This window comes from Ursus maritimus, unplaced genomic scaffold (genome assembly GCF_017311325.1).
Source record: "Ursus maritimus isolate PB19 unplaced genomic scaffold, ASM1731132v1 scaffold_29, whole genome shotgun sequence".
NCBI lineage: Eukaryota > Metazoa > Chordata > Mammalia > Carnivora > Ursidae > Ursus > Ursus maritimus.
Window position 1 is genome coordinate 30,074,610 of NW_024425452.1, and position 26,563 is coordinate 30,101,172.

The 26,563-nt window shown below is 34.2% G+C and overlaps 1 protein-coding gene across 4 annotated transcripts in view; it reads right to left on the reverse strand.

The window, feature by feature from the left end:
• Positions 1–26,563, reverse strand: part of LOC103657496 (pleckstrin homology domain interacting protein) — a 133,268-nt gene that overhangs the window by 35,401 nt on the left and 71,304 nt on the right. For 3 of the 4 annotated variants that reach the window (XM_040643691.1, XM_040643690.1, XM_040643692.1), the window contains exons 17-24: positions 25,719–25,944; positions 21,753–21,890; positions 20,899–21,082; positions 16,749–16,863; positions 11,088–11,228; positions 8,444–8,520; positions 5,964–6,195; positions 377–496 (exon numbers count right to left, since the gene is read on the reverse strand). In XM_040643691.1, coding sequence (XP_040499625.1) covers positions 377–496; positions 5,964–6,195; positions 8,444–8,520; positions 11,088–11,228; positions 16,749–16,863; positions 20,899–21,082; positions 21,753–21,890; positions 25,719–25,944 — 1,233 coding nt within the window. Of the gene's footprint in view, positions 1–376; positions 497–5,963; positions 6,196–8,443; positions 8,521–11,087; positions 11,229–16,748; positions 16,867–20,898; positions 21,083–21,752; positions 21,891–25,718; positions 25,945–26,563 lie in introns of all 4 variants that reach the window. The other variant, XM_040643689.1, reaches the window with a different exon arrangement.

Consider the following 26,563-nt stretch of genomic DNA (forward strand, 5'->3'; position numbering starts at 1 on the left):
AATTTTAAAAAACGCTGAATTGCATTTTTCCTTCAACATGTTATGTATTTGAGCTTTAAGCTAAGAAAAGTATATTTTTAGAAAGAAAAAGAAAATTGGCAATAGAATCCACTTATTAAAAGAAAAAATACCAGCTTTTAAAATGCTAATAGAATTTTCATTCTCTTATAATATTTAGTTTTGCTATTTATTGCAATATTTAGTGGCAAGTGGCCTCAAAAGAGCTTTCCTCCTAATTATACCTTTTCCATACACAGCTACAAACATCTAAAATGAGATACTTTATGAAACTATTTTCTACAGTTTCAAGAGCTATTTAAAAAAGCTTAAAGACACTTCAAAGAAACAAAGACTGTTCTTAAAAGTTTAAAAGTACCTCATCACCCATCTGTGGCACAAATGGACATCTTCGGGGAATAGTATCTGTAATCCATGTTGAAGGTAACCATTCTTCTAATGTCAAACCATTTTCCGTTAGTTCTCCTACAGCCAATCTCTAAGAGTTTAGAACATTATAAAGTAATATTATCACAAAAGCAATCATCTCTCCATCTGTTAAAATACCTATAGGGGTATGTGGGTGGTGAAGCTGGTTAAGCATCTGACTCTTGGTTTCGGCTCAGGTCGTGATTTCAGGGTCCTGAGATTGAGGCCCATGTCAGGCTCCACGCTCAGCGTGGAGTCTGCTTAAGACTCTTTCTCTCTCTGCCCCTCCCCACTTTCCTGCTCTCTCAAATAAATAAATAAATAAATAAATCTTTAAAAAATAACTATAAAGGTGATTAAATAAAAGGGGAAGGAGATCTTTGAACAAAAATATATACTAAGTATTAAAAACCCTTATTTATTTATTTTTTAAAGATTTTATTTATTTATTTGACAGAGAGAGACAGCCAGCAAGAGAGGGAACACAAGCAGGGGGAGTGGGAGAGGAAGAAGCAGGCTCCTAGCAGAGGAGCCTAATGTGGGGCTTGATCCCAGAACGCTGGGATCACGCCCTGAGCCGAAGGCAGATGCTTAACGACTGCGTCACCCAGGCGCCCCTAAAAACCCTTATTTTGGGGCGCCTGGGTGGCTTAGTCAGTTAAGCATCTGCCACTCGCTCAGGTCATGATCTCAGGGTCCCGAGATCAAGCCCCGCAATCAGGCTCCCTGCTCAGCAGAGAGTTTGCTTCTCCCTCTCATTCACCCTCTTTCTCAAATAAATAAAATCTTTTAAAGAAATTTAAAAAAAATTAAAAACCTTATTTTGGGAAGATGGCAGCAGTGGCAGTATAGTTATTCAATCTCTACAAATCACTGCAGAAAAAAAGAACTAGATAAACCAAAACCTTACAGACAACATTCAGAACAAAGACTAGGTGAACAAGATAATCCCATAAATCCCAAAGTATAAGCTCTGTGTAACCTCCCTCTCAAAATCCTACCAGTTTTATCAGTATTTGTAACAAACCAAGCCATATTCAAGATTTTTCTTTTTTTAAAATCATAGTCATGGTGTGTTAGTAAGAACTAAATAAGATATTTTCATATGGGCTGAGTAGTGGAAAACGCAGAAGGCTAACTGTTTCAGTGGGGTGGGCATTATATTTATACAAAGCCCAGGAATATTTTCTCCTCTTTTTGAAGTAGCCATTTCACACTTGGGTCATAATTAATTTCTAGAAAAAAAATATTTCATCAGATTTTTTTTTTCCCCCAAACAAAATGTCATCAAGCCAGGTCCCTTACCGGTTTTTTTTTTTTTTTTTAAGAGAACTCTACACCCGATATGGGGCTTGAACTCATGACCCTGAGATCAAGAGTGGCATGCTCTACTGACAGCCAGCCAGGTGCTCCCAGGTCCCTTACTCTAACTTCTGTGGCTAAATATAAAAACAGAACTCTGAAAAAAAGCTTTTTTAACTTTGCCCGCAAGTGGCTATTACTGTCTGGATATTACCTTAGACTTAGGAAAAATGTACTTTCTAAGAGCCCTTGAAACCTAATGTTATTCATAAGTAGAGAAACTTCATGTAATTGACTAAAAATGTTTTCGTTTAGTGTTTGTACGTTAAAACTTCTAAATTTTATTCTCTTGTGTCTTTTAAAAAAAAAGGTAGTTATCATTGTGACTTAACACAAGTTCACTAAAAGAAATAACGTCATGGGGTGCCTGGGGGGCTCAGTCGTTGAGCTCAGGTCGTGATCCCAGGGTTCTGGGATCGAGCCCCGCATTGGGCTCCCTGCTCAGTGGGAGACCTGCTTCTCCCTCTCCCACTCCCCCTGCTTGTGTTCCCTCTCCCACTGTCTCTCTGTCAAATAACAAAATCTTAAAAAAAAAAAAAAAAAAAGAACAAATGAACATCATAATGGGATATCAGAGAACACTGCTAACAGCTGTTACTCAATATTCATTTTCCTCTTCTTCCTACTAAACACAACTTGTTTCTCATTCAAACATATCAGGAGCACTCTATCTTTGAAGAGTAAGGGAGGGATAAAGGAGTTTGGCATTTACTATATGTGAGATAGATCCACTAGAGAATTTAGTCAAAAGAGTAAATAGAATCTGATTTTTAAAAGGCTCACTCTGGATGCATCAGAGCAGGGATTTGCAAATTATGGCCCAGGGTTCAAGTCCAGCTGCTTCTACTTTTACAAATCAGATTTTATTGGAACACAGCCATATCCATTAATTTATGTATTGTCTATGGCTACTCTCAGGCTACAACAGCACGGTAGTGGGTCCCAGAAAAAGTTTGTTGATCCCTACTTTAGTGAACAGAACCTAGGGTGAAAGGGTGGAAGCAGGAAGACAGATGGAAGGCTAATGCAGTAATACAAAGGAGAGCTTATGGTGGCTCACACGCGTGTGACAGAAGTGGCAAAACAAACAAACAAACAACAAACACTCAAGTACTGAATGTATTTAGAAGACAGAACCACAAAAATCCCCTGATGGATTGGATGTAGAATATGAGAGAAAAAGACTAAGGATAACACCACAGTTTTGGTGTAAACTACTGAAAAAAAATGTCAGTGTGAGAAGAGGAGGGCTGGAGAAGGGCAGAGGGGAAAACTTAGAAAATAAATTTTGTATGCGTTATTCTCAGGGACCAAGTCAGAGGATATTTGAAAAGTTAATTTATCCATTACTGAGCACCACTGTCACATGACAGAGTTAGAGCCACAGATTTTCAGTTTTATACATTGAGGTCATGAGTTAAAGTGTGTTTGAAAAAGGTTTCCTCTGACTTACTAAAAAAAGGTAGGAAAAGTCTGAAAATGGTTAATTCCAGCCTCAATATGGGCTATAAATTGCACCAAAGATTTCTTCCCATAAGGAAAATATCTAAATGGACCAAAATAGCTAACAACTCTTAAATGAAACCAGATAAGTTAGCTATTAAATAGGAATGATCATATTTGTAACTCTAAGACTATGGTACGGCATAGTCAAGAATCAGTATGTTACATCTTATTCCCCCAGTAATTCTTGGGAAACCTAGAATTTCTGGTTTAAGTAGATTTCTATCACATGGTACTTAAAACCACTTGGGCGACAAAATGCACTGAATATTCCTCAAAATTTCAGCCTCATAATTTGAAATTTTTTTAATTTTGGAGATACGGATAACTGATTTCTTTCCTTTCTATCCATGGAAATTCTTCTAGGTCCACCTCACATTTTACATATTCTGGGAGCCTTACCTGAAACTCTAAGATGTCCTCATTTGATTTCTGAATTACATCTTTAAAATTAATCTGGCAATTAAACATATTCGATAATGTGATACTCTATTTTTATCTTGGGGGATTCAAGCAACTTGTTAGTCACACATTGTTTTGAGAGTAAGCACTATGTCTTACACTTCTTTTATCCACTGTATTGCTTTATAAACTGTAAGCACTTAATAAAAAATTTATTGATCTGGTTTCCAGAGTTCCTAACAGCGTGAAGGACATATGTCAGATACATCTGAGATAACTTTACTGCATCTCTGGAGAATTTTTTTTTTTTTTTTTTTTTTAAGAGACAGAGCATGAGTGAGGGGGTGAAGAGAGAGGGAGAATCTTAAGCAGGATCCACGCCCGCTCAGCACAGAGCCTGACATAGGGCTCAATCTCATTATCCTGAGATCATGACCTGAGCTGAAATCAAGAGCTGGATACTTAACCAGACTAAGCCACCTAGGCACCCCTGGAGAATTCTATTTTTAAATAAGCTTTTTTTTGTATCTGCCTTACTGTTTTTTTGCTTAATTTGAATACAATTAGCCAGATGGAAAATATCTTCATCTTTTCATACATGCAGTAAGTATTAATTACTTAATGATCTTTCAGTTACTTTCCAGCTTTACAATTCCATGTGTAAGAAGGGAAATATTGTGTTTATTTGGGATAACAAGAAGACTAAGGAATGAGAACAATTCTATCTACTCTTAAAGCCATTGGTAGACTAATACCAAACCATGTGAACAAAAACCAAACTAAAGGGAATAGTCTGTAATATCCTTACACTTCATGATATTTAAAGTTTGTCCCACAAAAATTTAGTGGCACACAGATCCTATTATAATACTTCAAGCAAAATAGTGAAATTAAAATATGCCAAACAGTAACAGTGGATCCAAATGTGGCCTTGCATGAAGAAGCCCAAGGTGTTTAGTTTGTGCGTAACTATCAAATCAAGAGGAATTAGGTGAAGTAAACTGCACTCTTGGGACAAAAAAAAACCTATGTTCTCACAGGGATTTAAACACTGTAAAGCTCAAAAATGTCTTGAGATAAGAAAAAAAATAATTAGCTAGATACAGGGCTAAATCAGTTTTTTTTTAACCAATCTGTGTACCACATAAATAATGGGTTAACCTACTTTTATCATCACTGAAAACACAGAAGAGAAAAATATGGGCATATGTATGATATTCTCTTTGGTAAATCTTCCCCAGACAAAAGCAAAGGTGGTAACAAGAATAGTAGGCTGTGGAATCCAAATTAAAGTAATTCATAATTATAAAGCTGAAACAAATAAGGGCTCAAGTGAAGCAGATAAAATAAACATTTAAAACAGATGTATTCTTAAATTTCTCAAAGCTCTCTGGAGATAAAGACCTTCTTAGTCTCCCCAGTATTTACTTCCACATTTGACAACTTATATTTAATTCTAAAAATGAAACAGGTTAAAAAAAAATCTTCCTTGTGTTTATTTAACCAAATATACTTCCCATTTATAGTTTTTTAGGGAATAGAAAACACGTCCCTTGTATTTCATTTACTTTAGAGCAAAAGTGAAATAGCTCTTATTTTTTAAAAGAATCCCATTTCCATAAGAGCTGACAGATCTTACTTCCATAACATTTATTTCTTATGTTCTCTGATCTGTCTCAAATTATCCACAGTCTAAAGAAGGAATCAAACCAATACTATTACTGACATAAGGTCCGTCTAATTATGGCTCACATGCTCTGTAAATTAATGAAAGCTTGTTAACAGCAGTGTCCTACTACTTCAGATTCATATTTGTCTAGTGGTCAACTATGACAAGTTCTGCCATTATTATTCCAGGTGATGCACACTCTGCTTTTTGGTTCTTTTCAAGCAATAACAATTAATAAGGATCGTTAAAAATAAAGGCAATTAAAAGATGAATAAAACTGTATGTTTTGTAATGTTGTTCTTTATATACACAAATGAATAAATCCACCAGATAACCAAAAAAATAAATCTGCTCATATTATACGATTAAATGCTCAATATTTAGAATATAATTCTATACGTGAATATCTTCACGTGCTAAACACTGAAAATTTGAGTAAATTAAATGTTTTATTATAGTATATTCTACTACTGTGTACTTCTGAGTTTTTTCCAATACTACTTGCTGGTACACCTCAACAATGTTTATGTGCATCAACAGCACTTTTAAAATGGGTGCTTTTGTTTTCATAAAAAACAATTTGTATTAAAACAAAATCAACCTTTTGTTTCCTTTCTTTGGGCTTCTTTTTCTTTGGTGATATTTGTCCATCTTTTTCTTCATTTACTTTTTTCCTTTCTTTTTTAATCTGTTTTTGCTTCTGTTTTTCAGATTCTTCTTCTTCATCTGAACTGCTTTCTGCTTTCTTGGTTTTATGCTTAGGAATTTTCTTTGGTGGTTGCAGATTAATTCCTGCATCTGCTGTCCAGTCAGAATAATCACTCGAGTAGTCACTAGAAGGCAAAAAGGGATTTAAAAAATATATATGCTAGATATACTGTGAGACTTTGTTTTATAAAAATGTAAAGAGATATCACAATAAAGAATGAATACACACTAAATAAACTAAAAATATTTCCCTAACTTTCAACTCATCGTCTTCTAAACAGTTTCTTAAAATTCTGTAGGCTTAACTTAAATATCTCAAAAAATTTTTCTAAGATAAATAAGTCTACAGCTTTAATTGGAACAATGAATTTAAGTGCCTTATGAAGATTTTAACAAAAATATTAATTTCTGAGTGCTGCATATGTTCAAAATATCGTGTGGGGCATACAAAAATGAGCAAAGGGTCACTTTCCTCAGTTCCAGGAACAGTACAAAGATAGTCTGGGATACTACAAGAAATATCAATATTGATGAAGAGACACAGGGATTACTTTTTTGAGAGGAGATGGGAGCTCTTGACCATGGGATCTCCAATGGTAGAGTGCTGCTGCCTTCATGATAGCTGGATATTAAATAGGGGGGGTGGGGACTACCAGAAGTGTTCTGGCCCGGGAGGAAAACTGCTTGCAAATTTTATTCAATATCTATATATGCATTAGGTACATCCAACACTTCAAAGAATGACATGATTCTGAAAAATACAGGCCTTCGTATTTTATGTATCACTACCAACCATGTTTGCATTTCTTTTCAGTTTACCTTTGAAAGACCTAAGTTTTACTGAACTGATGATGCTGCAAAATAATGAATCCAGTTATGCTATCTTCTGTTCTAATTTTAGTACATGAGAATATTACTTGATTCTGTACAATTTTAAAATATAAATGCTTTAAAGAAATCTAAGTTATACTATGTTAAAATCAATAATTAGTTCTCCTATATTTAGTGATGTATGACCTTACTCCTCCATAAAGATTAACACTGAAAGGACAGATTTTTCTGGAGTTTTATTCTACTAACAACACCTCTTACCCCTGTCCTGAATGTTTTTACTAGGTATCTACAAATATCTCCCCAAGAATTATCATCATAGGTAAGAATCAATTAATTAAGGTGCTTTCCAGTATGATTTCATGACTTCATTTTAACTTGAAAATCATTTTAAAGAACTTAAAAAATATTTTCAGACATTACACTGGATACATGGGAATGCATCAACAGAGCAAACATCTATCCAAGAATAAGCTGTCCTCAACTTATAAGCATTTATTTATACATACTCCAGCCATGGTCACTATAAATGGCACCTGCTAAATACTCACAGCTGCTACTCTCTGGAGTATCCAGCACTTACAGAAAATCTTCTGATGCTAGCACAGATCTAACTACAAACTGCAGAACCCATCTTTATAACTGCCCTCATCTGCTGAAGCCACTAATGCTCTTTCCATATAAGAACCTCTATGTTGTCTCAGGGTTTGAGATATTCTACTTCCATTACTGAGCAAAAAGAAAGTGAGTTGTTCTTTTACTGCCCTGTTTCAAATATGGAAAACTACCAGACACAACTATGGGTATGTGCATATCATTACTGCGAGTCACTACTGTGGGAATAAGAAAGCCCTTGATTCAAACAGTGATATAAAGAATTCTTATAACCTCCACCTTTTGGTTTCTTTGGCAATTTTAAGAGCTACTGCTGACGGGCAATAAGTGTAAGGTGCTAAATATAATCACCATTCCCAAAGGCTTGGGAATGCTACTAAGACCTTACACAAGGTCAAAAAAGATCATCAGCATTGTAACAATGTGGATCTCTAGTATACATACAGGAGATAAAGGAATCCTCACTTACATGGTCAAATGGGGTAGGAATAACAGAAAGAGGAAAGCTTATTCTCATTGCTGGAAGAGATAACTTATCATTCAACAAATTAACACTATGTAAAATAGTTAATTCTACAAGATCTCATTACTTTCATAATTTAATGCTTATATATATCTCAAAACCAGTAATGAAATTAATTTGTGGTGCAGTATTACAAATAATAGTATTCAGACAATAAAATATCAACTAAGAAGGCTAAAAGCATTATTTTGTAGATCTAGTTGCAATAACCAACATTTTTTTTTATTATAACAAATAAGTCAGAAAGAAAAACTCCTAAAATTTGGACAACTACAAAAAGATCTCTGAAGAAGAACCAACTTTAAACCCAAAGAGATTTTGAAATGTGTTGCTGAAAAAAAGAATTTTTAGCTTTCTGAAGATTTTATATTACAATGTGGAGAAATAGAAATTCATTGAATTACCTAGAACTACCATCACTGTGCCATGCTCTCTCTTCCTCTTCAGAGGTTCCACCACTGACAGCAACAACTTCACCTTCCTAAGAAATATTTAACACATGTTTTATTGTGTAATTTTACAAAATAACATTCTAGGATTACTAGAAAATATCAGTGATATCTAATAGTACCAATCACACTAGGATATTTACAATTAAAACCTGATTTTAACTGGTTGTAAAACATAGATCTTATATTTTAATACAACAAAATTATTAAATGTATCCAACAAAAAATGTATCCAATGAAATAATACCTATTAATATTGGATTCAGAGCAATCTTTCAGATTATTAACATATTGAGACGCTTAAATTAGGAGTTTACATTTTATTTATCATTATTATTAAAATTAGCTTTACTACACACAAAAAAAGAGTGTTTCAACTTTGGTATTAAACAGTGGTAGAGGATTAAAAACTAGTCAAACACTGTTTCTCTTTAGTAAATATTCTCTGCTCAATATAGGACAGTGCAGTGAAGCCATTTTCTTTATAAAAATTGTTTTTTGGGGTCATAATATTTTATTCAATTTCTCCCTTGCTCAAATAAAATTTTATACTCCAATAAAAATAACAGCTCAAATTAATTAAGCTTTTACTATATTACAGACACTATTCTAAGCATATGTATATATCATCCCATTTGATCTAGACAAAACACTACTGGTGATAGGGAGCAGTTATTTAAACAAAAGAAATTAAAGCTTAAAAAGGTTAAGAAATTTACCCTGGACAGAACAATTAATGAACAACTAAGCTACTCCAAAGTTTAGACTACTCTTCACAAGAATGGTTCAGTGTTATTACTTGCTGGGCACATTCACAGAATTTTTCAAAATGATAATGGAATGTATTCCTTTATTAATTAAATAAAATAGCATATCTTGGGAGAAAAGTTTTCTTTTTGATGTTTTAATAATGAAGAATGTGTATTACACAGCTATTCCACAAAGTTTTGAAAACTAAGCAAATATGAAAAGATCAAAATCCAACAGTAAATTTTATTTAGCAAATTTAATCTCTGCCCAGTATAACTGAAAAAAAGAATGTAAACAGATGATCTGATTATTCCCATCCTTACTGTATATACTACTTCTTTAAAGGGAGAGAAAAGAAATGTACTTCTATATTCTTTTTTTTTTTTTTTAAAGATTTTATTTATTTATTCGACAGAGATAGAGACAGCCAGCGAGAGAGGGAACACAAGCAGGGGGAGTGGGAGAGGAAGAAGCAGGCTCATAGCGGAGGAGCCTGATGTGGGGCTTGATCCCACAACGCCGGGATCACGCCCTGAGCCGAAGGCAGACGCTTAACTGCTATGCCACCCAGGCGCCCCTGTATTTCTATATTCTTAGTACAAAATTAAAAGGTACTATACAGAAGTACAAAATATTTGAACCAAAAAAAACCCAGGATTCTTTCCATTAATTAATATAAAGTACCCAAGATAATATTCCGTTCTCAATGTACTCCTCTAGAAATTTATTTAATTGCTCTAAAAGGATGTTAAAATATAAGCAAATTAGTTTTGAAGACAAATGAAGGATTTAGTGAACTTTTTACGTAACAGATGTAACTGGAAATACATAAGGTTCTAATAAGCTGAATCATATTTAAAGTATTTTATAGGAACATATTATTAAAAGAATCATACTAAATCTTTCAAAACTAAAGAAACATTTTATAGAGAGAAATAACTAGCTCACATATATTTTATGTTTTATGTGTATATCTAAACGGTCATGTATCAAATTTATGTTATTAGTATATCTGGTCTTTTTACCAGATTGGAAATATCATTTTCACCTGATCATCCTATGACCTAAAAGTCACTGGAGAATAACTTTTCAGTTGTGGTTAGCATACTCTCAATTTTGTTGCCATGTCTATAGAAAATATACTCAGAGAATTCGCATATATGTCTAACATTGCTTCGTAAATGTATATATAATAGTCAATAAGATCAGAGTCTTTGACGTAACTGGGGGAGGGTGTGACGGGGGGGCGGGGGGAGGAACGAAGATGTTGTTAAGCATTTAATAAGATTAAGCTGTGATTGCAAATTGATTGCCTTTGTTGAAAGAATATGTAATGTAGCAGGTACAATGATATTTATGGGAGTAACTGTAAGGAAAATTTAAAATAAATTGAAAAGTCATAAACTGGTACAGAGATCAAAAACTAACCAAAATTACCAAAGGTCTATTAATTAGTTATTATAGTTATAGACTATAGCTTCATGGTACTATTTTCAAAGCTTGGTTTTAGAGTAAAAGGACCCTGGGTTTAATTCCTGCTCTACCATTTCATAGTTAGGTACATAGGTAATCTAAACATCTTTGAACCTCAGATTCCTCACACGTAAAATAGGAATAATCAATTCATATGCATTTGTTTTGTGAATTTGACATTATGAATATGTGTGCCATGCCTGGAACATACAAAACAGGTCTTCAGTAAATGGAAGCTATCACTATCATTTTAAGACCCAGAAATACCATCTTTGAGTTACATCCATAAATTCATCAATGAATACAAAGAATAATAGTCATACTAAAAAAAAAAAGTTAAACTGGAAACAAATTTATAAATGTGCTGAGATCTTACATCTGAAGAACTAGTGCCATTTTCTATCTCTTCTGAAGGTCTAGGAGTCTCCTCCAAAGCAGATCTTGTACGGTAATTGTGTTGATTTGCCTGCTGCCGTTTGGATTCTCCAAGATCCAGGAAATGTTCGTGAGCATGATTCTGGAAAAGTAAATTAAATTTATTTAAAGTAGGATTAACGAGCATGCTTTTTACTTTGTAAGTTGTATATTTTTTAATTATAAAAAAATCCATTCATATTGAAGATACTCATGTAAGTGGACCCTGGTACCAATTCAAATATTTTAACATTACATTAAGTTAAATCACAGCTTTGTGATATGTTGAAATTCACTTGCTGGTTTAATAAGTTATAAAAAAATTTTTTTTTCTGATTAAGTGATATAGACTAAAGGATTCATAATACCAGACTAACAAATTCTCCTATACCCACACTAACATATAGAACGGATATGAGAGAGGACCATGAGCTGTGAGGCCATATGTAACAGGCAGAGGCAAAACGGAATCCAAAATGGTGGTCACAAAACTACCCTGCCACTATGAGGCTAGGACACCAGTTGGCTATCTGTCTTTTGCTACAGAATGAATATAGCAAATGAGAACACAATTAACAATCATCAAAAAAATTGATAAAGTCCAACATGGTAACAGAAATGAACAAACTCAACAAACACAAGAATTCACACCTGGAAAAAAAAAAAAACCAAACTTGTGTCTATATAAAAAAAGAATAAAGATTACTTTCAAAAAAAGACTGACATCAGATTTATATATACAATATATTATCAATACACATCACACAAGAAGAAAATCTTCCAAGTGACAGAAAATAACTTCAGATCTATAACTATATCCTCACTTTTGTTTTTTCCTTCTCATTAAACTTTGTTTTAATGGGTCTCAAAATTCTGTGACCGATTTCTGGCCAAGTTGTTTACATTAAAAAGTACTGACTGATTGATTCACTTATTTATTATTTTGAAGATTTATTTATTTTAGAGGGAGAGCACAAGCGAGAGAGAGAGGATCTCAAGCAGACTGCACTGAGCATGGGGCCCAACTTGGGGCTCAATCTCATCACCCTGAGATCATGACCTGAGCCAAAAGGAAGAGTAAGACACTTAACCGATTGCATCACCCAGGTGCCCCTAAAAAATACTGATTTAAAAACTAATTATCTTAAAATTGCTACACACTCACACAAACCAAATGGTTCTTTCCTTCAAGGTTTTATGATGCCATTATCACTAAACGGTTTCCTAATTAAATGGTGGATTGAGACAAATAGTTCTGAGATCACTCTTCTACCACCGATTAAGACAGGGTGGCAGGTATTATGGATAATATTCATTTAGCCTTCTGAGCTTTCTGGGCAGACTTGGTGACCTTGGCAGCTCCAGCAGCCTTTTTGTCCACTGCTTTGTTTACACCCATGGTAACTGTCTTATGTCACAAAGAGCCAAATGGCTCCGACGAGGACAGTCAGAGAAGCTCTCAACACACATGGGCCTGCCAGGAACTATATCAACTATGGCAGCATCGACAGATTTCAAGAATTCAGGGCCATCTATCATCTTCCTCCCAGAACAGCAATCAATCTTCTTCTTTGGCCTAGCAAACTTGCAAGCAATGTGAAGCTGTGTGACAATTCAGTACAGGTGTATAGCCAGCACTGATTTGGCCTGGATGACTCAAGATACTGGATAACCTGAGCTGCGAAGCCAGCTGCTTCCACTGGTGGCTTGTTTTTGCTGTCAGCAGCTACACTGTCATGGCAAGCATCTTCTATAAATATGCTCTTGACATGAAAGCCACATTAGCCCCAGAAGAGCTTCACTCAAAGCTTCATGGTGCACACGTTTCAACAGACTTTACTATAATTGTAATGGTAACTGGAGCAAAGGTGACCACCATGCCCCGTCTGAGAATACTCGTCACCACTTGGCCCATAGGCACAGCACCAATACCACTCAATTTTGTGGACATCATGGAGGAACAGGCACAAGTGTTTGTTGGTTGGATGAGTTGGTGGCAAGATGTCCATAACTACATACAGCATGGTTCCACTGGCACTGTCACCTTTACGGGTAGACTTTACATCCCTTGAACCAATGCACATTAGCACTTATTTCTAGCATGTACCATTCTGACCAGAAATAGGCATAAATGCTACTGTGTGGAGATTATAACCAATTTTCTTAATATAGGTGCTGATTCCTCAAAGATGTGTTCATAAATCTCCTTCTGGCTATGGGTGCTCAATGGAATTCATTTGTTAACAGCAAATAAGAAGTGTAACATTAGTCAAGTTATGTTCGTTTGTGGGTGATTTTTTCTCTCCAGAAACTTTTAGAATATTGTTTTAATTGCTTTCAAATCTTATTATAATGTACTTAGTTGAGGTTTTTTAAAATTTTAAATTCTATATTATTTTTTCCTTATTTATCCTGTTTGACACATGATATCTTTTCCTATTTATCCTCTTTGGCACACGAGCCAGAGGTTAATTTTAGGAAAATTCTGGTTCATTATTTTTTCAACCCTTTCCTTCCTCTGTATTTTCTCTTCTTCAAAGACTCATTAAATACTGACTATACCACTTCTAATATTGTGTGTTCTTTCTACATATATCCACATACACATTACATAAATACATATGTTTGCTTTTTAGATTTCCCTTTTCTTTCCATCATTTCATCCCTTGTTGATACATTCTGGGAGAGTTCTTCAACTTGACATTCCAGCTTAGTAACTCATTTTTCATTCTTCTAGTCAAGTCATCCACTGAGTTCTCTATTTCAATAATGATGTGTTTCATCCCAATTTATCTAGTAGGAGCCTCTCCAGAACGGCTTTTTCTTATATTTCCAATATCCCCTCCTAGCTCTAAGAATATGCTATTTCAAATATCTGTACTGTGCATTCCATTAGTTTCCCTATGTAAGTCATGTAAATCCATCTACAGTGTGGTTTTGTTCCATCATGGTTTGGCTTCACAAGTGTTAGGGTGCTAATATTGCATTAAGGAGGAGAGAGAAAAGAGCAAAAATCTAGGTCTTGCTTTGCACTCCTTGCTTTGCACAGATTCTGGATGTGCACTTCAAGACCTATATAATACTGCAATCTGAGTTCAACCATTCCCTGTTCCTCCACCCACCTCCACTCTCCGGTTCCTTCTCCACAACCGGTATTGTCACAAGAACCCTGCCCTCACTTCAGCCCTACTCTTGTCTGAACAGCTGCTAGTAACAGCCAAGCGAAACAAAAGACATTTCCACTTACAAGACATTTCCACATACAAGGATATAAGATTCACTTTACCTGGATTTTCTCTAAAAGGATCACTGAAGGGCTTTCTAATTTTGTAGAAATTTTGGGAAATACGTAAAGGTATAAAAAGGATATACTGTTCAACTACAATCATAAATTTCATAAATTTTGAGTAATATGTGAAGAATGTAATGTACACCTGTTTCTTTCATCTAACATAAATATATTTACCTACAATTCAAATGCATTTAATTAAAAATTGCTATTTGTTCCATTTTGTAAAGCTTTCTCAATTTCATATTTCTTGAGGATAAATTCCATGTCAAAGACATTAATGTTTTTAAAGCTTTCATAAATAATATGGTGGAAGGGAAAGCTGGCTGTCAACCAACAACTGTTCTCTTTTTGCACACACACAAAAATTTTCTTTGTCAGAATTTCATATGACTAAAATTCTGCCCAATGGGATATTTGGCACAATGTTGCAGAGCAACTTCAAGGAATGTTCCTCAATAGAGCGTATGTGCCCTCTGCACTTTCCTTATTGACTTGATCCTCCATCCTTCAACCTTAAATGAGAAAGCTGATATCTTGAGGCAGGAATTCAAATTCACACCCAAGAGAATCAGAAAAATGAAAGAGCTTCAGTTCTCAACACCAACACCATCATACTGGGTCTGGACCAACTGACTGAGGCTTTTCTATCAGAGATAAATATTATAACCATTTATTTAAGCCACTGTAATTTTGGAACCAAACCTGCCACTAAAAATCATATTACTACTATTATTATAACTGTTTTCTCAGCAATTTTTGTATTTATACTTCCTACCTACGCAGTATCTTTTATTTTTAGAAGAAAAAATCATTGGAACTCTGAGATGAAAGATGGCCATCTCATAATTTGTACACCCATAGGTTTGTTTTCAAACCTTTCTTTATTTTCATAGAATTTGAAAAACAAAAAATAAGGTCATAAACATTACTGTTCTACTTGTTTTCTTCACTTAAAATATATCATGAACATTTCTCTAAGGCAATGGAATTCTAACTCATTTAGTTAAAAAGCTGCATAATATTCCTTGGGTAAATACATAGCATGACAGCCTACCTCTCTTCCACCAATGGACACTAAAGTCATTCTAGTTGTTGCTACAACTATAAATATAAATATGTGAGTGTACAGACACACATATATATACATACATTCACATCAGTACTTTTCTATAAGAAAATACTTTGAAGAAAAGTACCACTATTGGATTAAAAGTAAGTGTACTCTTTTAATTTTAATAGATATTACCATATTCCATCCAAAAAAGTGGTAGCAATACAAACTCTCACCATCCTATGAGTTTATATCGCCACATCCTTAGATTCTGGCAAAGGGTATGCTTCTCAGCCACCATGAGAAACCACCCAACCAACCAATCAAACACCACCAACAAACACCCTCCCCGGAAACGAAAGATTACCTCAGATTATAAATGGGAACCTTTGTGGGGTCCTACTGATCCCAGGGTATGATACCCTTAATAAACGAAAATATAAAATAGCAAAGGACTACCTGAGTCCTTTAAAAAGAAGAGTCACAAAATCAAAGAGTTCTAGAAAAGGACACTAATATACAGGTTTAAGGACCCAAATAGAAAGAGAAAGGAGAACAAAGCAGGGTCATGAGACCAGTTATTTTTTGTTTAATTAGGTGCTTAGATGGTTACTTGCAAATGAAAAGACGTTCTAGTTTACCTCAATTCTTAGCTTTCAAACGAAGGTGGTTTGAGAAAGAAAAAGAATGGAAGAATGGATAATTGTGATTCCTTGACACTCAAGGAGATAAATGCACATCTTTCCCAGATTAGGGCATAAACCAACTGAAATCCATTGGATCTAAAAGTTTCTCCAGAGTAGGACGACAGAGAAACCAACAAGGCAAACTAATACAAACAACTTCCTTCTTTTAATGGGGAAAATAAGAACTATTATTTATAATAGCATAGCTGACTTACCTACAGTAACAGGTGCAAAACAGAAAAAAAGAAAAAATAGGACAAAAAACAAAACCAAAAAAAACTGTTTTAGAGTGTGCAACCAATGGCAGAGCTAAAAAAAAAAAAAAAAAAGATCTTGCTTAGGCTTACGATATAATTTATTACATTTAATGGGCATGTAACAGTTGGCATTTGGGAAAAAGGTATACTAGAAGGCAGTAAAATAAAAAATTTAAAGTGGTAACAGATAACCTAAAGAGATAATCAAGAATTAACTATATCAACTTTATTTCATTAATTATTTTTACAATGTTAACATTTTTAACTACAAAGGGGCTTAAAGTAGTCACTATATTTATGAAGCATAGTATTAAACATAAAAGTAATTACTACGTACCTTTGCAACGGTGGGTATTTTATTTTCTTTTGGAATAGTAAGGTGTTTTCTTTTTTCTTCTGATCTATAAGTTTTTATTTCTTCTTCTCCCTTTGCAGTTCTCCATTCTTCCTGCCTACTGAAAGAGAATTAAAAGCCATACATGTTAATTTAGAATTTTTACAACTGATTTCACTCTGAAAGGCATGTTCAGTGTCAGAGAGGGAATGTTACTCCTGATGTTTTCTTTTCAGACAGAGGCATGTGATAAAGATTTCTGACTTTAAACGCACAGATTGTTAACTCTGGACATTTGGCATTAAATGACTGGAATACTGGAAAGAGTCTACTTGAATTTGATACTACTGTTTCTGTTTATGGTCTCTGGCAAATCAAATATTCAGTACTGGGAACATGGTTATTCCTAAGGTAACTGCTCCAAGGGTGAGAAATTGGATTTATTATCTTTTTTTAAATTATGCCAGTGTAGGGCTGTGATAATCTCTTATGCCATATGGATAGCTACAATCTTAAAAAAAAGAGGCACAAGAGAACTTTGAGGTTGAATTAATATACTCCTAAAGCCCTGAAAGAACTATATTCTCTCCAATGAAAAGCAGGTCTTCCATTCATTCCAGGCACTGAGCTGAAAGTAAGCAACAGAAAAAGTTGAGGAACATTAACTGTGAACTTTAATTTCATGGAAACTGAACTTACAAGGGCAAGAAAATTTATTTTTAATTCCTTACAACTTCAAAGTTTTTGACCTGCAGGGGTATTTAATTTTGGAACTTTAATTTTTCCCTGGAGATTTCATATTCAAACTTGGAAGAACACTACAATGTTGATATTTTATTATTAGAGTATATTAATGTCATTTCACTTAATTGCAGAATCTCTAATGCAGCTGGTAATAATTCTGAATGGAAAATAAAATGAGTAAATTTAAATCTAGTGAAAAGAATGGCCTTGATTTAATTTTTTGTTTCACCTTAATTATTTATTCTTTTTTAATTAAACTTTTTACTGGAATAACTGTAGATTCACATAGAGTTTTAAGAAAGAATATAGAAATTCCTTGTCTCCTTTACGCAGTTTCCCCTAATTGTAGCATCTTGCAAAACTACAGTACAGTATCACAACCTGGATGCTGACACTGATAAAAAGCACCAGCACTATTAAGAACCCAGTTTTACTTCTACTAGTGGGTGCATGTGTATTTAGTTCTATTCAAGTTTATCAATGTGCTGGTTTGTGTATCCATTACCCCAGATAAGATACAGAACATTTCCATCACCACAAAGATCCCTTATGGTGTACTTTTCATAATCATACCCACACCTTTCTCTCTTCTCCCTCAACCCTTCCTCTCTACAAGGTCTAACAATCACTAATCTGTTCTCTACCTTTACAGGTATTTTAATAATAGTCCATAAATTATGTAAACCTTTGAGACTGGTTTCTCACTCAGCATAATTTCCTCAAGATTCATTCAATCTTTTCTATCAATAGGTTGTTCCTTTTTGTTACAGAGTAGTATTCCATGGTGTGGAATCTGTTTAACCATGTACTCACTGAGGACATCTGGGTTGTTTCTAGTTCTTGGCTATTACAAATAAAGCTGCTATACACTGATGTACAGGTTTTTGTGTGAACATAAGTTATCACTTCTTTGGGATAAATGCCCAAGAGTGGAATCACTGAATAATATAGTAGTCATACATTTAGGTTTTAAAAAAAGTGGCAAACTGTTTTCCAGAGTGGCCACAATATTTTACATTCCCATCAGTAATGCATGAGTGATGCAGTTTCTCCACACCTTCCTTGGCGCACTGGGTGATGTTACTATATTTTTGTCATTCTGACAGGTATATAGAGATTATTTCCCTGTGATTTTATTTGTATTTCAATAATGGCTAATGATGTCAAGTATCTTTTCATGTACTTATATCCCATCTGCATATCCTCTTTGATGACATGCCTGTGTCTTCTGCCCATTGTCTGAGCGGATTTTTTAGTTTACTGTTGAGTTTTTTCTTTCCTTTCTTTTTTTTAATAGATTTTATATATTTATCTGACAGAGAAAGAGCACAAGCAGGGGGAGAGAGGAGGAGAAGCAGGTTCCCTGGTGAGCAGGGAGCTCAATGTGGCGCTCAATCGCAGGACCTTGGGATCATGACCTGAGCCGCAGGCAGGCACTTAACTGACTGAACCACGCAGGCACCCCTACTGTTGAGTTTCGAGAGTTCTTTATATATTCTAGGTAACAGCCTTTCGTTGGAATCCAACCAATGTGACTGGATTTAATTTTAATTAATGTAACAGGTCTGACCCACTTAAGAGCCTTCTAGGGGCAAACTGCAAACTATCTATGAGGGGGACATAGCCCAGGAAGATTCTCAAAGTACTAAGTATCAGGGGCAAAACTCCGGGAAGGTCAAAAATCCTTTGAAGTCATGAAGCCCTGCTTGACCACTGGCTCAATGAAAAAGGGATAAAAAGGTAAAGAACATATAGAGAGAAACGAATCTTCCCCCCTCCTCCTATTTCCTTCCATGTACAGGGACCTTCATCACCAACTAGTAACCCACTCCTTGCCTCTCTTAACCTCCTTACTCATTCTTTTCCAGGGAAGAAGTGAACTAATTAATTGGTGTGCTCTGGATGGAAAAACCAGCTTAGTATGGGCCAGTCCTATGCCCTTATTTACAATGTATACATTTTGCTCTGCATTTTAAAGACCCAAACCCCACTACCTCAGATGGGAAGAAATATTGTGATCCAGTGCTACCTTTTATTTGGGGTTCAGAACTAGAAACACACTTTCATGCAGATTAAAGCCACATCCTTCACCGTTGTCTCAATAACAAAAAGTAACATTGTGATTTCATATCTCATTCTTTTGTATGTTCACTTCCTTTAGAACTCTTAAGATGGGTGTTACTTACTACACCCCCTTCAAACCTTAACATTAAAATTAAAAAATGGACAAAAATCCAACTAAAAATACACTGTAAGAGTTCATTTTTATTAAGGATATATGGGTATACTTGTTATCACATAAAGTTATTGTTCAAATTTATACTTTACTTGTATAATTAATGTTAAATCCTAACACAAATTTGAAGCATTGTTCAATCAAAAAGCATAACCTATATAAACATTCATGTTTAGTGTTTTTTAAATTATATAATTACTATCTTTTGAGTTTAAGAACTAGAAAAATCTTAAAATCAAATTTACATTTTGATCTTCATGGTTTTTATTATAGCATAGTATTATACTATGTAGAGTTGACCCTTGAATGGGTTAGAACTATGTGGGTCCACTTACATGTGGATTTTTTACACAGAGTAGTGTAAATGTATTTTCTCTTCCTTCTGATTTTCTTAATAACATTTTCCTTTCTCAAGCTTACTTTATTGTAAGAATACAGTATATAATACATATAACATACATATGTGCTAGCTGACTGTTTGTTATCAAGGCTTCCAATTAAGAGGAAGCTTATCAGTAGTTGAGTTTTTGGGTAGTAAAAAATTATATGCAAAATTTCAATTATGCAGGGGGTCAACATCCCAATTCCCATGTTGTTCAAGGATCAGTATTAGCTGGATTCATATGGACCACATTCATGAATATTTACATTACTAAATCACAAGGAATCAAAAGGAACTGGATATAAAGTTCCTTTACAACATAGGCCTTGAGAACAGAATTATATCAATATTTAATTTATAAATGTATACAGTTGAATATAAAAAAATCATTAAAGAATCATTTTAATATATAAAAATGTTTATATAATGTATTACCAACAAATAATGCCATATATTTTCACTCCGAAGTATGTGAATATGGTGTGAATAGTTAGTAAAATCTATAAAAAATTATAACAAACTTCATGAAATGTGTTTTAAGATGCAGTTAAATAAGACAAACTAAGATTTAAATATGCTACTCACCTTAACACATTCTCCCCGTATCTTTTACATTAATTATAGAAAAGGACATGACCAAAATTTAATTATCTTCCAGAACCATGACTAGTTTAAAATACTAGCTCTTCATATAAATTTAAAATAAATTACAACTTGAAGGTACTTTGAAGGCTGTAATTCAAAATAAACATAAACAACGGTGGTACATAAAACTTCACAACTCCCCTTACCTGGCTACACCGGCTGATAGCTCAGGTACCACCACCCTTCGACTCCAAGCTACCAGATCCCGCTCTGTGGCTATTTCACTTCTTGGTGCATTGCTGTGCATTTGCCGTACACCTTCAATTTGTCCACTACGCCTTAGTCCTACATTTGGTGGTGAATGAACCTCTGAGGTAGAACTTACAGAGCCTAAGTGAAAAATTAATACAGTAAGTTCTACTTAGAAACATTATGCTTATAGCAGAAAACAAAGTCTTTATTACCTTCCACATGAAAATTCATATTTGGCAAATAATTAAATGATCAAATCAGGAACCAAAAACCACAGGCAAAAGTTTAATGAAAACAAAACATGGCTATTCAGTTAATTAGATAAACTAATGAACCATAACTATTGACGGATTTAACATGTAAAATCATTAATTTTTAAAAAATGCTTTGTATTTTAGGAAAACTATTAAGAAGCAAAAATAGACAAACCCAAGAATATTTATGGTTCATAAATCTGCTTTAACTTCTCTCTGAAAATAATATGTGACAATAGGGCAGTGAGATATTTGAGAATGTGGAGTGTATTCCATACGTTATTGAATAGATTTAAAGTTTTTTTCAGGTTCTACATGTTTACTATAGGAAATCTGGAAGAATATACATATTTAAAGACTCATTATCTACAGTCTGAAATCTTACATTATGAACATTTTCTTAGGCATTACATATTTTTAAAAACCTGATCATTCTGGCAGCCTAATATTTCATTCTATGGATGTGCCACAATTCGTTTAATCAGTTCTTTACTGTTCGCAGTTTAAACTATTATGATTTTTTAAATATTTCACTAAAAGCAGTTCCTGCTTACCTCTACTTAAACGGCTGGTATTACTCATACCGGCTTCACTAGAACGTCTCAGGTCTTGCTCCTGTTGTAGTCTTTGAATCATGCTGTCCAATGGGCTGATCTCCTGGTTTGCTTGCTGACTTAAAACTTGGTTCAGTCCTATATAATACCACACAAAATGTTAAGGACACTTTAGTCAACTAGTCAAACCATTTTACTAATTAAGCTTACTGTGAGTCCAGAATTAAGCATAAATTTTGCTTGAGTACAAGACCTTAGATCTAAAATGATTAACTTGAAATGATGGCAGTAAAATACACATACATATACATACAACCAGGAATATACTAACTCAATCCTAATTTATTATAAAACAATGACAAGGATGATAAGGTTTACCAAGTGTTTATGATTCAGGCACTCATATTATCCGCACAATAATGCAATTAGATACGTATTATTAACTCCACTTACAGATGAGAAAACCAAAATAACTACTCAATGTCACATATCTAGTAAATGGCAAAAGTGGAATTTCATCTTAGATCAGTTTCTTTTAAAAAAGGCAAATCTGATTACCCACTTTCTCAAACAAAACAAAACGGAACAAAAAACCTTTACTGCTTCATTTATTCAGCAAATTCTTGAGTGTCTATTATGTGTTAGGAACTATATACCAAGGAAGTAAGGATGCAGTGGTGAATAGGACATCAAGGTCCTTGACTTCAAGAAGCTAACACTGTAATAGGAAAACTGAACAATAAACCCTTATATAAATGCAGACTGTGAAAAATGTTAAAGATGATGACAGAAAGAGAAAATGGGGAAGAGAGATGAGAATTGCTTATCAGGTGAGTCAGAAAAGTCAAAGAAGCCCCTTTGAGAAGGCAGCATTTGAGCTAAGACTAGAAGAAAAAGAAGAATTAGTCATCCGTGTGAGGAACAAGAAAAAGAACACTCCAGATAAAAAGCAAGAGTTGGAACAAAGCCTCTGAGGTAGGGAGTAACTTGGTATGTTTTAACCCACCCTAATTTTCAAGCATCAACTTTCACCTGTACCAGTCATACTGGACTACTTGACTCTTCTGCTCTAACAGGATAAACACCTTAATGCTTTGGAGCTTTTAACCACAATATTCCCAATTCAAGTATAAACGTGATAAACACTAACTTATCCTTCAAGCACCAGCTAAAACGGCATCTCTCTGATATTTCCTCTGTGAAATCTTTCCAGACTACCTGTGAAAGAATTAGCTGCTATCCTCTTTCATTTCCTCAAACAATATATATGTCTTAGTACTCAGCCCAATATAAAAAGGAAGCCTGCTAGTTAGTTCTGCAAAAGCATGGATTGCCTATTTAATATTCTAATTCTAAATCAAGCACGACGGTAGGCATATAAAAATGTTCAATCCTGCTGAATGAATTAAAAAAATGTGTGTTAGTAGATACATGAAAGCACTGCCATAACAGAAGGGAGCAATTAATAGCAGGTGTGTGGGTACATAAGAAATGATGTGATGAGATCAGACTTTTAGAGTGGGCTGGGAAGAGAAGATACAAAGCGCATTCTGAAACAAAGTATTAATATAGCAAGGAAGATATAAGGAAAGGGAAAATTACATGTATTAATCACATAATGTTATTTCATTTTATAAGAGAAAACTAAAATTCAATAGGATAAAGTAAGTTCTCCAAGGTCATAAACCTAAAAAGTGGTAAAGTAGAGTAAAAGTTAAAATGCCTGTGGATGCTTCTTTCCTGTTATGATGCTGGGAAAACATCTCTCATTTGAACATCAAGGAGTAATCTGATATAGCTCCAGTTGTAACTGAAGAAGCATACCTAAAGTGTATTACTCAAATATACATTTCACAGTGTAAATATAACAAAATTTCGTTCAAGCCCATTTACCATTACAATACCCATCATCTATTTTTACCTAATTCTAAGAGATTTCCCAAAACAAATTTTATCATAGATCTAGATTTACAAAAATAGTTACAAACGATTCTAAAGATTTTTTCAAAAAGTATCTTTCTTCTGTCCTATGTTGTACTTGGTTAATTCAAAAATAATGAAAGACATGATGTTTTACCCTGAATTCTGTGACCTAGAACACTTACAAATTCTATGACTCACTTTGAAGCTATAATTATTGCTATGGGTTCTCTTGTGGTCCTGTACTAATAATAACTGGTGTCTAATTCATTTTCAAGATAAGATACACTTTTTTACAACAAGGGCAGCTTAGTACGGAAGAAAGAACAATGGACTAAGAGCTGCATACTCTGAGTCCCTGTGGTTCTATACACTTTAACTTAAAACAAGACATATGTTGTTAAATTTTCATTTTCTCAACTTATAGAATAAGGATACCATAAGGATTAAATGAGATATTATTTATAAAAGTCCTATACAAATGGTTAAAAGGAGGAAAAAGGTAATAGCCACAATAATTAAGTAGCACTGATATTTTAACGAACGAGTCCTTTCCCTATTTCCCTGTGCCTGAAATCCTAGCCTAGGTACCTATTTTGAGACCTGGGCAAGATCCGATTCTTGCCAATTCCCCAAGAGTCTGAAGACATTTATCTTAATTTCAGTCCTATGATCAAGACTTCACTTAATAATTGAGACTTCTCTAATCTGAATACCTGCCTAGACTTCTTGAATACTACCTATTCTTAGATCGAGTTCATGCTATGTCCATGTATGAGACATTTTAGTTTCATACTCCAGACATTCAGGTCTGCTGGACTGTACTACTCTCTGTAAGTAGCAGCAGAAACTATTCTTCTAATGCTTCCCTTCACCCTCCATCCTGAGTGGGCATGGCCACCTTCAAGAGCAGCACTTCCTATCCAATATGTTCATCTTCATTGCAATTTCATGCCCAATCCTTAAAGGAAAATAAGAGATGGGTCCTCTGTAATGCAGTGAGACTGGTTTTTCTGCAGAGCTTACAGAATCTAAATTCATTATTTAAAAGTTACTCACTATATATTACATCCCTTATGTCTCCTTCACATCTACTTAGACATTTTGACCATTATAACAGTGTTCGGAACTTAAAATGATTTCATAAATTTTTCTCTTTTTAAAAAGATCTATTTATTTACTTATTAGAGAGAGAGAGAGAGAATGAGAGCACAAGCAGGGACAGGCAGAGGGAGAAGGAGAAAGAATCTGAAGCAGACTCCGCACTGAGGGCGGAGCCAGACTCGGGGCTCCATCACTTGACTGTGAGATCATGACCTGAGGTGAAACCAAGAGTTGGATGCTTAATCGACTGAACCACCCAGGCGCCCCTTAATGAATTTTTCTAGTCTAAAATATAACAAAGATTCATAAACTACAAAACTGGTTTAACCTTCTAATGGTTTCTATCACTTTTACTTAATAAATCAGCACTACATCTCTGTCAAAAGGGAAGGTCTGCAGACCTTGTCTCTATTTCAACTTCCTTTTAATTCTTCAACTAATTTGACTTTCATCCTTCATTACTTCACTAGAACAGTTCTCAACACTTTCATTCCTATCTTATTTAAAATTTTTAAAAGTTGATCACTTCTTAAAACAATCTTCAATATGAATAGGCTATCTAGTCTTACTCACTTTCACATCATACTATTATTCCGTTTAATAACATTTATCACAAGTTTTAACTGTTTATAACTGTGTTTATTAATCTTATCCCATGAGAAAAAGGATTGTGTCTGATCTAATTCACTACTGAATACCAGTTTAGCAGGTGTCCCAGAGAGGATAAATAAATAAATGACCAAGATTATTGCTTTAACTCTCCGATGTTTTTTAATTATCTTATAGTACGTACTTCAGCATTGTTTAAAGGACTTCAGAGAAATTTTTAAAAATAATTTTACTTTTCATTTGTTCAAAACAATAACAAAGCTTTATCCAATCAGCAATTTTATAAGACATTAGAAATGGAAAATTTGGTTGTCTAGGAAAATGAGCATATACCTGAGGAAGTTACTCCCATCTGAGGGATGAGTTGCTCCTCCCTGCAATTTTCACGACCAGGAACTAATCTCTGATATCTTGATGGATGAGGATTACCATCAACATCAACCAAAAAAGGGGGAGGCATGAGATGAGGTGCTTGCTGAGTCTGTTCATCTAAGACAAAGTTGTTGGCATCACGAATAAGGGGCCGATAATCACTATGAAAGAACATCTGATCTGCTATCTGTAAAAAGAAAGGTCCATAAAAGATTGGAAAAATAAAAATTTATCATTATAAACTTCTAATGGAAGGCAATGTCTTAATGTAAATCATGGTATTAAGCATCAATACAAAAGAATATTATTTTCTTCAGTTAATGGTAAGTAAGTCTTTACTATACTCCTACATTAAATTTTATGATCAGAAAAGCAGCTGCTTTGAATTTTCTCTGCAACAAGGAAAAGATTGTATACATAAAACACTATCATGATAATTAAAGTTGTATAATTTCAAATTAAATGGTAAAATCAAATCTTGGCATAAATCATTCAGCAGTACTACTACTTTCACAGAGCTACCATGCATTATCTTATTTTTTAAACTATTAAACATAGTAATTACCTGTTTTAGCATTTTGCAAAGGGAAATCACTCAATGAATTTATTCTTTGAATTAAACTCTAATGAAAATCACTTATACAATTTAAGAAAACCCTTAAGAATACAGTAAATATTGACTTATATATTAACATAAAAATCAACATGGCATGATTTTCCAAGAGCCGATAAGCATTTTCTCTGAAGTTTTTGAAATAACACAAAATTCTTAATATGAACTCATGCCTGACACATCTGTAACTTCA